The sequence below is a fragment of the Lepidochelys kempii genome, chromosome 22 (assembly GCF_965140285.1).
Source record: "Lepidochelys kempii isolate rLepKem1 chromosome 22, rLepKem1.hap1, whole genome shotgun sequence".
In the NCBI taxonomy this organism is placed as follows: Eukaryota; Metazoa; Chordata; order Testudines; family Cheloniidae; genus Lepidochelys; species Lepidochelys kempii.
In genome coordinates this window covers 14,241,853-14,258,062 of record NC_136401.1, presented here as the reverse complement: position 1 = coordinate 14,258,062, position 16,210 = coordinate 14,241,853, and the positions used below count along the sequence as shown (strand labels likewise).

The 16,210-nt window shown below is 47.6% G+C and overlaps 1 protein-coding gene across 13 annotated transcripts in view; it reads left to right on the top strand.

The window, feature by feature from the left end:
• GRAMD1B (GRAM domain containing 1B) overlaps positions 1–16,210 on the top strand; it is a 333,312-nt gene that overhangs the window by 220,945 nt on the left and 96,157 nt on the right. The window contains exon 1 of one of the 13 annotated variants that reach the window (XM_073321032.2): positions 619–688. The exons of 10 other annotated variants lie outside the window; for them this stretch is intronic. Coding sequence is in view for 1 of the 3 variants with exons in the window: in XM_073321027.2 (XP_073177128.1) it covers positions 15,936–15,946 (11 nt within the window). In the remaining 2 variants the exon portion in view is untranslated. Of the gene's footprint in view, positions 1–618; positions 689–15,675; positions 15,860–15,887; positions 15,947–16,210 lie in introns of those variants that run through there. 2 more of the 13 variants (XM_073321030.2, XM_073321027.2) reach the window with 2 other exon arrangements.

The following is a 16,210-nucleotide window of genomic DNA, read 5'->3' as shown; positions in this document are numbered from 1 at the left end:
TTCTTCACTTCCGCTGGTGGGTATTGTAGTTGTAAGAAAGCTTGACAGAGATCTTGTAGGTGTTTGTCTCTGTCTGAGGGGTTGGAGCAAATGCGGTTGTATCGCAGAGCTTGGTTGTAGATGATGGATCGTGTGGTGTGGTCAGGGTGAAAGCTGGAGGCATGTAGGTAGGAATAACGGTCAGTAGGTTTCCGGTATAGGGTGGTGTTTATGTGACCATTGTTTATTAGCACTGCAGTGTCCAGGAAGTGGATCTCTTGTGTGGACTGGACCAGGCTGAGGTTGATGGTGGGATGGAAGTTGTTGAAATCATGGTGGAATTCCTCAAGGGCTTCTTTTCCATGGGTCCAGATGATGAAGATGTCATCAATATAGCGCAAGTAGAGTAGGGGCTTTAGGGGACAGGACAGTGGGGTGGGAGGAGGTATTGTTTCATGATCTCTGTGTGTATATAATGTCGGCTGCAGTTTCCACGGTATGCATCCGATGAAGTGAGCTGTAGCTCACGAAAGCTCATGCTCAAATAAATTGGTTAGTCTCTAAGGTGCCACAAGTACTCCTTTTCTTTTTTCTCCTCCAGCAGAATCACTTTTGTCTTTTGTTTAGACCTCGGTGTTGGCATCGGAGGGGTGAGGAGCAGGGGTGACACACAGCTGTTATGCCCTAGGGAATGGCATTCACCTAACAAGTAACACTGATATTACTTCTCTCATTATTTTGCATCTAAAAATCAGACAGCCGGGCTACAGAACGGGACCCAACTTCCAAGAATGGTCACGTGTCAGTGCTGTATGTACTGGAGCATGCGTACCCTTTGTAGCCAGGATCATGCAGTCACTTAGGGAAAGGGATGACCTGATTCAGTGCAGGGGCGGGTATCTAAGGGGAAGGCATAGAGTGGGGAGCCTCTCATGGGCAGGTATGGCTTCAGTGATAGAAGGCGGGGGAGAATCAGTGAAGCTCCTATGGAGCAGATAGTGGGAATGATGGGGGCTGAGGGGGAACGACAACTGGGGAGCCATTTAGTGGTTTGGGTGACTTCAGCAGGAGCTTAAAGGAATCAAGGGCTTTCTTAGGGGAATGGGGTCAGGTGAGGATAAGGGGGTCTCATGATTCAACCAGTGAGAGTGGGGAGAAATGTGTTAAGAGAAGGGATTGAGGATGGTTCAGGGAGTGTTCTGGGGGAAGGATGGAGAAGTCACCTAGGGGCCCCGGTTGATCTCAGCTGGGTAGGGAGGAGCAGGGTGCAGAGAAGGGTGGGAAGCAGAGAAGACTGCGGGATTTGCAGGAGGGGTAAACATCAGAGAGCGGTACAGCCAGTGCTACAGAACAGCTGATGTGCAGTTTGCTTGGTAACTACTGAAGCTTTAGACAGGTGTCAGGCAGGAGACAGGTGTCTCCTCTTTTGTGTGTAGTCTGTTTAGGAATGAAGCACGTGAGGGTTGCTTTCCCTTTACTGGAAGTGGGAATTTGGGGGTGGGGGTCATCTCCCTGTACGGAGTGTAGGATTTGTATGCACTGGGAAATGGGATGTAGTTTTACAGATTCTCATCCCCCCAGTGGCTATGCAAAACTATCTGCATATCGGTGCTCCCCGAATAGAAGAGCATCAAATTTAAATCTATCCTACAGTGTAATAAGCTGAGAGAAGACAGCATTTATAATGTGTTTCCACAAGGACCTGTAATTAAATGGGATCTCTTCTTCATCACTGTTCTTCTCCTTTTTAATCAGCATTGTTGCTTTTTATGTATGCTCTACTTCCCTCATCCCCACCCTGTTATTTTGTTCCTTCCTTATTCCGGCTGTTGTCTTAAATTGTGCACTGACCTTGTAATGAGAGGCACTCAGACAAACCCCTGTGCCATGGGGTTTGGAATGGGTGCAGGGTTCTGCCTACACACTTCTCATTGTGCCGTCTGGCATTTGGATCATAAGCCCTTCAAGGCAGGGGCCGTGTTTTCTTATTAGTACTGCAAGGTGCCTAGCACCCTGTTGGGCTCTGTAAAACAATAAGCAATCATAAAAAGTATTCCTTTAGCTCCATGAATAAAATCCATTGACGCCAGTGTTCTAAATATAACATAAGAACGGCCAGACTGGGTCAGACCAAAAGTCCATCTAGCTCTGTATCCTGTCTTCCGACAGTGGCCAATGCCTGGTGATTAAGAGGGAATGAACAGAACAGGTCATCATCAAGTGATCCATTCCCTGTTGCCCATTCACAGCTTCTGGCAAACAGAGGCTAGGGCAGGGGTGGGCAAACTTTTTGGCCCGAGGGCCACATTGCAAAATAGAAATCGTATGGCGGGCCATGAATGCTCACAGAATTGGGGTTGGGATGCGGGAGGGGGTGCGGGCTCTGAGGTGGGGCTGGGGATGAGGAGTTTGGGATGTAGGCGGGTGCTCTGGGCTGGGACCGAGGGGTTCAGAGCGTGTGAGGGGGATCAGGGCTGGGGCAGAGATGCGGGAAGGGGTGCAGGTTCCGGCTGGGAGTGCGGGCTCTGCAGTGGGGCTGGGGATGAGAGGTTTGCGGTACAGGAGGGTGCTCCGGGCTGGGATTGAGGGATTTGGAGAGCGGAAGGGGGATCAGGGCTCGGGCAGGGGGTTGGGGCATCAGGGGTGCAAGCTCCAAGCGGCTCCCAGAAGCAGTGGCATGTCCCTTCTCCAGCTCTTATGCGGAGGCGCGGCCAGGCAGCTCTGCACCCTGCCCCATCTGCAGGCAGCGCCCCTGCAGCTCACATTGGAGCGCGTAGGAGCTGGAGCGGGGCCATGCCATGGCTTCCGGGACCTGTGTGGTGTGCCCCCAACCCTGCACCCTGGTTGGAGCACCAGAGCGGGGCCGAGCCATGTGGTGCAGTCCTGACCCAGCATCCCAGCCGGAGCACCGGAGCGGGGCTGACCCTCATGGTGCGGCTCGTGGGCTGGCTTAAAACGGCTCGCGGGCCGGATCCGGCCCACGGGCTGTAGTTTGCCCACCCCTGGGCTAGGGACACCATCCCTATCCATCCTGGCTAACAGTCATTGATGGACCTATCCTCTATGAACTTATCCAGTTCTTTTTTGAACCCTGTTACAGTCTTGGCCTTCACAACATAGTCTGGCAAAGAGTTCCACAGGTTGACTGTGCGTTGTGTGAAGAAATACTTCTTTTTGGTTGTTTTAAACCTGCTGCCTATTAATTTCATTTGAATCAAGCCTCCCATTGCCTGGTAAAGCAGGGTTATACAGTATCATCTTCATGGTACCCAGCAGCGAAATGCAACCATTTCTGGGGTGAGATATGCAGCAGCTGTTTAGCAGTGCACTGGAACAGGACACAACAGTTTAGGATGAGAAGTGAGGAAGATTTTTACATCCAGTTGAAGCTGACAGTGGAATGTAGGCAAGAGGAATGTTTGAATTTAGTAGAGCTTGTAAAAACAAACAAAATACTAATAAAAATGTAGGACTTTTTAAAAATGTAGGATTTTGTTTGTTTTATTACTTTTAAAAATGCCAACATTTTGATTAAATTTTTCCATTTTCAAGTTTCAAGTTTTCAACCAGATCTAAAAATGCCTGAAATGCCATTTCAATGAAAATTTCCATCAAAATATTTTTTGGGGGATGGGATATTTTATCAAAAACTCAAAATATGGAAAATTTTGACCAGCTGGGGATTTTAGCCAGGTCGCTAGGGTTAACTCCTCAACTTTTTAAAATAACATCATGTGGCTTCCTTAATGACCATATATAATCAAAATATTGGTATTCTGTTTCTCTTGAAAAAGACACCCCTAGCAACAGAATGCTTCCCAACACCACACTGTGGGTAAGATCCTTCACTCTGGCCTCTTTCCAATCGGTAAAAGGGCTGGAGTGGCGGAAGGAGGCTCTAAATGCTCTGCATCTGAGGATTGCTCTAGTAGAAGACCTGCAGAACACAGCTGTATTGTCTCTGGTGTAGGGGGCATGCTGGGGCTCATAGTGGGAGGGGCATTGGGGCAGGACCACATCATGCAGCACTGCAGAGATTCTATCATAGGGCAGCTCGGGGGGTCGTCATAATTTTGACAGGCCCCCAAGGCTCTCTAAATTACACTGGGAGCTTCTGCACCCTCTGGAGCAGCTCTAGATTCAGAGGGTAGGGAAGTGATTTAAAACCACCTTAATCCCACTTCCTCTTGGACTGTGAGGTCTGAGCTGTACCTCTTAAAGGTACAGCACAGATTACCCCCCTGAGGGGTTTGCTTTCTATTGACTCCTAGAAAAAGCAACATCTACCATTCAGGGTCACTGGGTTCCATTTGGTGGCCTGTGATGATACACAGGAGGTCAGAGTAGATGATGTAATGGTCTCTTCTGTGAAGAGTAAAGTGTCGGAAAGTGGTGTCTGCAGGGAATGCAGTGTTGGTATCTCCTGCTCCCCTATCACTAATAAGTATATATAAATATTTTTTGGAGTTTGGAAGGTGAAGTGGTTTGGAGAGGAAGGGGTTGCTCTCCTGTACTGGAAGACAGTGTTGTTGTTGTTTTTCCCCATTAATCTAGAATAAGCCTAGAGTTTTTGGGTGACCTATAATGTTAGGGTCACATCTCTTAAATGAATGCAGAGTGCGATGTGGCTTAATCAGAATGTGGAAATGGATGAGGCTGTCCCTGTTCATAGGTGCCTCATTCTCTGTCTCTAGCAGCATAGAATCGGAATGGGGCCAGCATGTCTCCTTTTTAGACACTTGAATTTGATGGGGTCTCTTGCTTATATGCATTTGGTGGGAGCTGATGTTCATAGGCTTGTGAAATGTGATGGATGTTTGACTGGAGGATGATACGTAGTGGGTTGTCTCTGTTGATAAGGTTCTCTGTTTATTGAGCTATTGGATGTGACGGCAGGGTCTCTATGGTATGAAATGTGAGGGAGGGTCTTTGTTGATATGGGTGTGAAATGGGGATTGTGGGGAAGAGGCCTCTCTAGGGAAATGGAGCTAGAATATAATTAGAGGAGTCTGTTTATAGCAGAAGCCCCAGTTCTGGGGCATGACAAAAGTCACACAACTCAGGGCTGGCTGCAGACACAGATTTCACCAGTTTCCCTGTTTATCTCCTTGTCTTTCCTCTGCTCTGTGCCGCTTGCCTCAAACATACCCCTGGAAATCTTGCCTGGAAATCCCACAAGATTGGGCTGTTCTCATGAAATATGTGGCATTTAGGCTTCTTCTGTGGCTGGAAAGATCCTTGTGCTGCTGGTTGCATTTCAGCATTTGCCACTCCTGGTCCTGAAAATGATAGATAATTCTCTTGAACCTGAAACAAAGTCCAGTTTGAGATTCTGGCCGTCCTTATCTAAAACTCGTTACTCAGCCACGTATCTAAAGAGTCCATCCAGTTCTCATAAATGCAGTTTGGTTTTTGAATGTCTCAAGAGAAAAGGCTCTCTGCCATTCCCTTGGGAGTCCCATGGATGTTCATCGCATAAACAGCTGTCTTCCTGGAATATCATAGAAATTCGAGATGGAGAAGACATAGTTCACTTAGGCCACTCCTTACTGTTCATTTCCTAGTGCTTAGTCCTGTCTACATTGTTAATATTCCAAGCACTTGGTTTCCAGCCTGGGGCCTGCAGTCTACCAATAATCTATGAAACACTGGTTTGTGATCTGCAGAGATGTCGGGTCATCTGGTGCTGTGCCTCCTTGTTCCCAGCTGTTACATTACATTAAAGAATGCTTAACAGCACCTTAAATAACCTCACTGATATTACTTGCCCATAAAGGCAGTTGCTGTAGTCTCCCCAGGAATGTTATGCAATCCCAAATGGGAGGAGAGCTGGTCCATGGGGAAACTTATTTAGGAAGATGAGTGTCCTATGCAACGGAGGTTCTAGCTCTTCCACTGGGAGGTTTTGTTCCAGTCTTATACATCTTGTTGTGTTGATACTTAGCCTAAATCTCCCCCGCCCCCTTTTCTTAGTGTGAACCTATCCTTCCTAATTCTGGGAAGGGGTTCTTCACATGCAAATTCCCAGGGTGTCACGTTGGGGACTATGGGTGGAGCTCTGTGTTACTTTGCTGAGGTGTAGGATATGCTGCCCTGAGTACCTTCAGCTCCCTTTGTGCCATTAGGGAGAGCTAATTAGTTCCTTTTTGTGCAGTCTCCTGGCAGAGGTAGCTGACCTCTTGTTAATCCTGGATTAAGTTCTTACTAAGAACTGGCTCTTTGTGTGTTCCAGTTAAGATGGTTACACTTTGTTCCTGAAGAACAATCTCTCTCTCTCTCTCTCCCACTCCACCCAGTGCCTTTGAGCAAATGATTGCCTGCCCGTTCTTCCCCCCGCTACTGTGGGAACCCACAAGCATTTGGCAGCTGCAGTGTCTCATGCCATGAAAAATGCCATTGTCAGTTCAAAGCACCCAGAAGGGGGTGCTTGATCGGACACCTGTCTGAGTTCCTGCTCTCTGCAGTGTCTGTTCTCTGCACCTGCAGTGGTGAGAGGGCTGAGCCTTGGCAAAGCCTCTCTTTGCCCACAAGATTCTGAGAGCCTGCCCTGTGCATCAGGGTGGGAGCGGACGCAGAGCCTCCGAAAAAGTATAAGGTTCCAAGGCCGAGAGCCTGTTTATGTATGAGAGAGGGGTCAGAGCACATTCCATGCACTGAACAGGAACTAGTAAGCAGAATCCTGTGCCCTGATGAGAGAGTGGAGCCTGTACAATGTTCGCTGTTATGGAGGGAACAGAATCCATGATCTGGTGGGCAGATGGATTCCATAACATGCAGCAGGAAAGGAGCAGATTCTGTGCCCTGGTGAGTGGGCTGTATTATGAACTCGGGAGAAAGCTGAGCCTGTTCTGTGCCCTGGGACTAAGGCACATATTATACACAGGAAGAAAGCTGGGCCCATTCCATGCATCTGATGTGGAACAGACACCATTTCATATTCCTAGAGGGAAAGGGAGAGCCTGTACTATGGTCTTCAGACTGGGCAAAGCCTGCCCTGGATACTAGAAAGGGTGTTGAGCCTGTTCCGTCAATTGGGAAAAGGCTAGAACATGTGTAATATTCTGAGTTGGGACAGAGGCATTTTTATGCGCTGGGGCAGAGGTGGGAAAACTACGGCCTGCGGGACCCTCCTGCCCGGCCCCTGAGCTCCTGGCCCGGGAGGCTAGCCTCCTACCCCTCCCCCGCAGCCTCAGCTCACTGTGCCACCGGTGCAATGCTCTGGGCAGCGTGGCGACAAACTCTTGCCGGGCAGCACGGCTGCCGGGCCGCGGCCTGACCCGGTGCTCTGTGCTGCGCGGTGGCGTGGCTGGCTCCAGCAGGGCAGCACAGCTGCCGGGCCGCGGCCTGACCCGGTGCTCTGTGCTGCGCGGTGGCGTGGCTGGCTCCAGCAGGGCAGCACGGCTGCCGGGCCGCGGCCTGACCCGGTGCTCTGTGCTGCGCGGTGGCGTGGCTGGCTCCAGCAGGGCAGCACGGCTGCCGAGCCGCGGCCTGACCCGGTGCTCTGTGCTGCGCGGTGGCGTGGCTGGCTCCAGCAGGGCAGCACAGCTGCCGGGCCGCGGCCTGACCTGGTGCTCTGTGCTGCGCGGTGGCGTGGCTGGCTCCAGCAGGGCAGCACGGCTGCCGGGCCGCGGCCTGACCCGGTGCTCTGTGCTGTGCGGTGGCGTGGCTGGCTCCAGCAGGGCAGCACGGCTGCCGAGCCGCGGCCTGACCCGGTGCTCTGTGCTGCGCAGTGGCGTGGCTGGCTCCAGCAGGGCAGCACGGCTGCCGAGCCGCGGCCTGACCCGGTGCTCTGTGCTGCGCAGTGGCGTGGCTGGCTCCAGCAGGGCAGCACGGCTGCCTGTCCTGGTGCTCTGGGCGGTGTGGCCGTAGCACTTCCAGGCAGCGCGGTAAGGGGGCAGGGAGCCGGGAGGTTGGATAGAGGGCAGGGGAGTTCGGGGTGGTGGTCAGAGGGCGGGGGTGTGGATAAGGGTCGGGGCAGTCAGCAGGTGAGGAACAGGGGGGTTGAATGGGGGCAGGGGTTCCAGTGGCTGTGAGGAAGAAGGGGTGGTTGGATGAGGCAGGGGTCCCGGGGCGAGGGGGGCAGTCAGGAATGAGAGGATGGGGTGGCAGGGGGAGAGGGGTCTGGCGGCTGTCAGGGGACAGGGAGCGGGGGGTGGTGGTGGATGGGGCAGGAGTCCTGGAGGGGCAGTTGGGGGCAAGAAGCAGGGGGAGGGGTCAGTCGGAGACTGGGCCAAACCTGGCTGTTTGGGGAGGCACAGCCTCCCCTAACTTAGCCCTCCATACAATTTCGGAAACCCGATGTGGCCCTCAGGCCAAAAAGTTTGCCCACCCCTGTGCTGGGGAGTGGGACAGAATCTTCCTGGACTCTCTTAACTCTTTTGGTTTTAAAATTGCTTGTTTCATGGATTGGGGAACAGGTTGATCCAGCTCTGTACACCAGGGAGCAGGTAGTCTGGATAGCAGGAGTTGTGTGTGTCAGGGTTAGGGTCAGCTACTTTTGGGTTTCTGCCTCTTAAAGGCATACTTGCTGGGGTTTCCCTCCCACTCTTGGGTGGTGCCTGGCATGAAGAAGCCTTGGATTCTTCCTTCCGTATTCCACAAATGCATCATTTGACAACTTTCTTTGAATTCTCTCTTCTTTGCCCACGTCACATTCACAAGCTGTTACTAAATGTGCTGTGCATGCCTGATCATTTACTTCTACATATTGTAGAAGGAGGCAGATAGTGTGGGTGGCTCTGGAGACAAGTTTACTTTATAGAGACTAGTAAAAGTTTAACCTCACAGGGCTGAGAGTTTGGATTTAATAGCAGGGTCTAGTGGATAGAGTTGGGATGCTATGATTCTCTTTCAGCCTCTGCCACTGAGATGTTTTGTGATTTGGTCCAGACTATCCCTCCAGCCATGCTTCAATTTCCCCATTTGAAGTGGGAATTATGATACCTACCTATTGTAAAGCCATTTGGACACGCTCACATGAAAAAAAATGCTATCTATGTGCAAAGTGTTAATCCTATCCAGATGATCTGCAACTCCTGAGAATGCAAAACTGGGCTAGAGATCCCTTGAAGATGCGCCCTCTCATGAGATTTCTGACATGTCTCCTTTGGGTGAAGGCCAGAAACAGAAGTGGGGGGGGGGGGATCCAAAGACATTAAACATTTAAAATAGGTCCTGTTCAGAAATTGGACAAAGAGACAGAGGTCAAAAGGAGGGGGGTTCTTTGTTTCCAATTCAGATCATTCATTTCTCATGGAGATTTTATAGGCAAGCTTTTTAAATCCCAATGTCCATTTTTATGCTTCAAATATACCCTGTGTGAAGAGGGTAGAAATGTCCCTGTTAAATACAAAGTTTGTCTTCAGCACCAGCCGTATCTTTATAGACCCAAATGTACCGTTACTGGACTGCCTCCCGCATATCCATCATCAGCCTTGGCCTTTAATTACCTGGACCGTGCGTCATTTCCCATCACCTGAGATGTGCAATATTAATGAGTAAGCTTATATTACAGCTGGGTCTGAGACAGCAGAACAGAAGCCAGCCCCGGCAGCCTGAATGCCTGACTTCAGCAGGCAGCAGTGGTACAGTCATGCATCAGGGTAAGCACTAAGCAGCGTGCCAGAGAAGTGCCCACCCTGTATAAAACATCCTCAAAGCAGGTCTGCATTACCCGAGTACCCCTGCTGTGAGTGTTTTTCTCCTTTCCAGAGGATTAATTAATTATGTGGTACTGTCACTCCCCCAGTTAGTGCTAGGGTTTGGGGACACTTCATACGATGTTTACGCTCAGCATTCAAGACCCTATCCCTACAGCATTAAATATCTAGTCCTAACGCTAGTTCTCAACCCTGAACCGTAGCTCTAGTCCTACAACCTGCACCGTAACACTAATCTGCTCACATTGTCTGGTCACTATGAAATCCCTGAAACAAAGCCTTGACTATGCTACAACCTATGACATAATCCAGTCCTGCCCTGTTCCAAAACCTTGTGTCCTGTAGTCTAACTCTTATCTTCAGGTTGCATTGTGGCCATCACCTTAGACACTGTCCGTGGGTCATGCTAAACGCTGAACCTGGCCCAACATCTCTACCCTCGCCCTAACCTTAGGACTTACATTATTAAATTCTTAAGTGATACAGCTAAATAGAACCCTAAATCTAGCTAATTTTGTCCTTGCTAAAGATGGGTATGACTTGAGCCACAAAATTTGTATCCAGGTTTGGGTTTCAAACCCCCCAGAATCAGAACTATGTGGAGCTAGAGTTTTTCTTTGATCCATTATAGAAAGCTATATTCCAAACCTTCCTAGAGTTTTGGGCTTTTCAGATCCAAGGTTAGGATTTGGGCCTGTCTCCACTCTTTATTCTTTGATTTCAAGCGCTGCATCTTGATCCTTCTAGGATTGAGGTCTTGAGCCTCAAAAAGGCGAGGTCCTAACTGAGAAAGCATTGATCATTGAAGGTGGAAGTTTCCAGAATCATAAAATGCAAGGGTAGGCACAAACCAATTCAGATAAAATAAGAATTCCCCAGCACTTAAACCAAGCTTGAACTGATACTTTTAGTTTTAGGTTGCAAAAAGTTTTTGAATAATTCCCCCACTCCCCACGATTACTTTTCATTCTGCAGGTTTCAGAGTAGCAGCCGTGTTAGTCTGTATTCGCAAAAAGAAAAGGAGTACTTGTGGCACCTTAGAGACTAACCAATTTATTAGAGCATAAGCTTTCGTGAGCTACAGCTCACTTCCTCAGATGCATCCACGATATGCATCTGAGGAAGTGAGCTGTAGCTCACGAAAGCTTATGCTCTAATAAATTGGTTAGTCTCTAAGGTGCCACAAGTACTCCTTTTCTTTCATTCTGCAGAGTCCCCTGCACTTCCTGGTTCCAGACTAGTACCACCAAAATACCATGGGAGGTGCTGTCTTCACAATATTTCTAACCTGAACGCTAGCAGGAAGAGACTGAAATGTAATGAGACAGCTTGTTGTTGTGAGAGTACCAGCCAAATTTTGCAGGTCTCATAAGGGTTGTGAAAGCATCTGAGATTCTGGGTTCTTTGAACTATCAAATATTTTGATCTTTACACATCACTAGAAATAAGTCTGAGTTGAATGAACTTTTTTTTATTTAAAATCACTTTTTATTTTCATGGCTCCCATCTAGGGCTGGAAATACAAGTGCCCAATTTTATTAGACACAAGTAGTTTGGTAGCTGAACTTTTCTCTGTACCCTGAAAGGTTTGTCGTTCACCCATCACTCTCCCTACCTTGTGTATTATCCTAAACAGAACTAAATTAATGACAGTTAAGATTGCATCAGGATGGGCACAAATCCTTGAAAGCATGAAAGTAACAAGTTAAGGGGAAAGTCTTACTGCTTGCCATCTTCACGTTGCCTAGAGTGCTCTTGATAACACACTCCAAAAGGCATTCACTTCATCTCCAGTACACAGTAGAAGACCATATGTACCTTGATTTCATCTAACTCACTCTATCATGAAAAACCTTGATGGTGACCTCACATTCCCTTGTATCAGCAGATTGACACATTTAATTGTCACACAGTCCGTTCATTGAGAAAATAATTCTGCTATAGTACACTGAGGCCACCATTAAAGTTTTACATGATGAGCCCTAATTTGACCGGAGGAGGGAGGTACATGAATGTGGGACTTTTATGGGGGAGACTATGGCTCTGGCCAGACAGGGCCAGCAGTGAGTGAGTGAGGAGATGAGCTAATGCATGTCCAAAGTATTGTCAAGCTGTAATATCTTGACCCCATTTTGTATGCCACCACTGCAAGATACCGTGGCTAATCCAGAATGCTCTGAATCACTTCTGCTGAAAATATTGTATATCCCTTGCTCACGGAGCATGGTTCTTCATTGCTCAGTAGTGGCAACACCACATGTTGAGGTTTATGAGTCTGCTCCTGGCTTTGTCCTAATGGTCCTAGTCCTTTTGCCAAAGCAGTAGCAGCTCATGCTTCTGAATCAGTGGTTTTCAACCTGTGGTCCGTGGACCCTTGGGGTTCCACAGACTATGCCTAAGAGTTCCAAAGGGGTCTGTACCTCCATTCAAAAATTTTTAGGGGTCTGCAAATGAAAAAAGGTTGAAAATCACTGCTCTAAATGCAAACGTCCAGGGCTCATTTCCCTGTGATTGACTCAAGTAACGGCATCATCACATATCATTTAGCCACTAGAGGGGGACAAAACCACATATACTTTGTTAGCATGGATTACACACTCCTCTGGGCAGAAAAGCTCATTCCAACTGTCAGGGGTTTGTAGATATTCAAATCCCCAAATGTGTCTGCAGGGGTTCAATCTGAGAACTCGAATAGCTCGAACAGCATGAACCTCTAGTACAGCCTAAATTAACAGGTTCATTAGCTCAAAGGTAAGAGCAGACTCTTTAAATCAAATCTGTGGTCTGGCCCCTAAGTAGGGGGAGGAGGGAGGGAATGAGATTCAGTGTGTTAGGGTAGATTACAGTTGCGTCCTCTAGGGTGCAGTAATAGTAAGCAGTATGTCTGCAACACTGCATCCTCCTAAACACACTATTATTGTGTTGCTATAACTCCTATGCTGTCGTCATATCTTATGTCATGATACCTCTTACGTGGACATTCAAAAACAGTCACTTTAAAAACCTAATTATTCATACAAAATGTGTTGCAACTTTTCACACACATCCTTTCCAACGAGGCATGGCAGTGACTCTCACACATTTTATTTCACACTTCAGACTGCTCTACTACGTATTCAAAAGGGGTTATACAAAAGCATTGGACACCAAAAAGATGTTGGCCGTTTGGTGCTTTTTGAAATAATTGTAAACAGGTTTTGTTTTGTTTTGTTTGTTTTGTTTTGGAGGGGAGAGGATGTTGGTCTTATAGAACGCTTTCACCCCATTAAAATGAAAATCTACATGCAACCTTAACTAGGGTGGCACTATGGTTCCACCCTGTTTTTGTACCTGGAGAGAGAGAGATACTGCAGTATTACTGTTTAGTATTGTTATTTGTATTGTGGAAGTACTTAAGCACCACCATGAAGAACCCCATTGTGCTTTTTATTATTGATTTATACAGTTGCCAGAAGTGTACCACGCACTTCACAGAAGGGAAAAAACATTAAGATATGGTCCAATAAATTAAAGTCTTAGGGCTCTGCTTCTGCATTGCATTATGCTCTGTGGAGTCCCTTTGATTTAAATGGGGCTGCATGTTGGTGCAAGGTCAGCCCATGCACAAAGAATTGCAGGACTGGGACCTAAAGCCTCATTCTGTGGATGGATCCTTAGGCTTGTACCCTGTCCTGGGGAACGTCAGTGCAATTCCACATGGGGGGAAAGTTCTGTCCTTTTTGGATCCTTTGCACAGATGGTGGCTAAATTCAGATATTACCGGATAAGGTGAAGTGACTCACAATGTTGCCAACTCTTACAATTGTTATCGTGTCTTATGTTATTTGGTGCTTCTCTCAAAGTCCGAGCACTTGTAGTCCTGTAATCACATGAGAATCTGTTTCCCTTTTTGTCTTCGTGAAAGTTTCTGGCCCTCACATGGTTGCATAGACAAGCTTGAAAACATGATCTGGGTGGACCCTGAAGTTCAAATACCAGAAGACAAATAAAAAGAAATCCCAGTTTATTGTTTTTTTTTTAAATAAAATCTTCCGATTTTTAAGCCAGTCTCATGAGATTTGGGGCTCTGACTCATGATGTTTGAATTCTTGGGATTGGCAGTACTGTACCACAAACAATAGGGAGCGTAAGGTGTAATTCATGAGCTAAATCGCAGCAATAACATAGCAAAGCTACTCAGCGTAGCAATGTGAACATTGTGATAGTATGAGACAAGCGTGTGCATGTGTGTATGTATATGGGCAAGACTATTATTTGTCAGCTCTTGGAGGCAAGGATTGTGCCTGCTTTTCTGTTTAGGAAAGTGCTTCGCATATTGAAGATGCTACTGACAACCAATAAATAGTGTGTATTGTTAACGTACAATGTTTAACAATAAACTGCTGGAAAATAATTGAAGATGGCTGAGGGGTAAGATTCATTTTAGTGTTTACTCCTGTGGTGGGCCTCAGGGCTTCTCTGCAATGATGTCGCTATTCAGGAATAACTGTCTTGGAATTACTATTCCTGAATAATTTGTGTGTGGGCACTCTTATTCTGAGTTCCTTTTTGCTGAATTAGTTAAATCCCGTTTGGAAGTGAATTAAAATAAGCCAGAAAAAGGTGTATGGATATTCCATGTATAATGGAAATGTTTGCCTAAAGTTAAAAGAAGACAATGCTACTAATCTGCATTTTCAAGTTAAAATTCCCTACAGTATTTGCAGCCCAGACATTAGTGGATTGTGGGGTGGCCCAATCCTGCCAGGTACTGAGCACTTTTGCTGGGTTTTGAGCATCTTCCACTCCCAGTAATTTTGACTAGAGTTGATGGTGTTTAGCACCTTGAGGGATCAGCCCCTTCCTGCATTTGGAAGTGAAAGGTGTAAATGATTATAAACAAAAGAGAAACTGACCCACCCCAGTCATGATGGGGAGTGAGTAAAATGCAACAAAAGGAAGCTAAGAGGCCAAAGTCATACCTGTATAAGCTAAGATGTGAATTTAAACTGCCGTCGTTATACGGACACAACCTCTTTCTTGGACACTCTGAAAGGACTTGTCTACACTTGCGAGTTATTTCAGATTAAGGTTGGGATTGGCTTGAAAGCGTAATAACTATTGTAATTAATTTTGCTGTGTAGACAAGCCCTTTTTCATATAAGAGGGCCTTTTTTGGGGTTTAGTTAATGTTGCTTTGAAAGGGGTGGGGTTAAGATAAACTGAAAAAACCTCCCATGAGATTTGATGCTGGGGGATAGGCTGGTATAACTGTTGTTTAACTATACCGGTATAATAGCTAAAACTTCCCTGTTAGATAGACAAGCCCTGGGTGGTGTAAAAGTCAGATAGGTTTTGAACTTTCTCCCATTAGTTTTAATAGTCTGAAGTAGTGGTGATGAGAGGAGCAGGTAGGGATATACAGATGCTCCCCGACTTAAGCAATCATTCCATTCCAGGAAGCCTTGCGTAACTCGAATTTTGTGTGAGTCGGAAATGTATACCCGAACGTTACGCCAAAAAAACCCCCCAACCCTCCTATTTCTAGCTCACAAAACTTTTCCCATAAGCACGAATTTGCGTAAGTAGTGTCTTGCGTAACCCGGGGAGTGTCTGTATGGCTATAATATATTATCTAGGAGAGAGACAAGATGGGTGAGGTAATACCTTTTATTGGACCAACTTCTGTTGGTGAAAGACAAGGTTTGGAGCTTCCACAGAGTATATTTAGTGTGTGTGCATGCATAGGGTTTTTAACGGGGAGGTGTCCCTGCAAACCTCCCCTGTAAGCTTCATCTTGGCTGGACGGCACTCTCTGAGGTTCAGAGGAGCGTTGTATAAAACCAGAGCCCTGGCAGCGCACCATTCAGGACAGACGTGAATAATTGAGGAGGCTGACTGCACCAAAGGGGTTGCATTATGTAAACCGACCAGCAGCCAGCCAGCAGACTCTGTGCGTGTGTGTGGATGTGTGCGTGCGTGTGAGAGCGAGCAAGCAGCTGTGTGTGAGACACCCTGACAGGGAGAGAGGCAGAGCGCCCTCCATACATACAGCCCAACAATAGATAGATATATAAAATAACCAAAAAGCCCACATCGCTGGGGTGGTGGGGGAGGGGGAGAAACAGAGCTATGCCAGGGACCCCAGAGCTCTGCAGCGCTGCAGACAGAGGGGGCTCGCTCAGCCACTGAGCCCCCACCCACCTCTTTCTTTAGAGAAGGGCTTTGAAATGGTCCAGGAGGTGAGTACCCTCCCCCCACACACCACTGCATGAATGAATGAATTCCTAGCGGCTCTGCGCTGTGCTACGGTCCCCAATGGCTACCAGGTTAGTGCTCCTCTCCTCTTCGTTCTGCTGATGCTTGTGCGTCTCTCTCTGCCTCTCTGTGTGTGGTGCGCTCTGTTTGCAGCGTATGTGGATGGGGGAGAGACCTTCTGGGCGCTGTGGGCTTGCACGGGATTGCTGGGGGTGGAGGAAGAAATCTCCTGCCTGAACATACGCTTTCCAGGCAGATTAAATCTGGAGTCCATGTTGGTTGCTGCTGCTCGTCTCTCTTCGGTGGGAGATTAGCAGCGAGTGTGACATCATGTT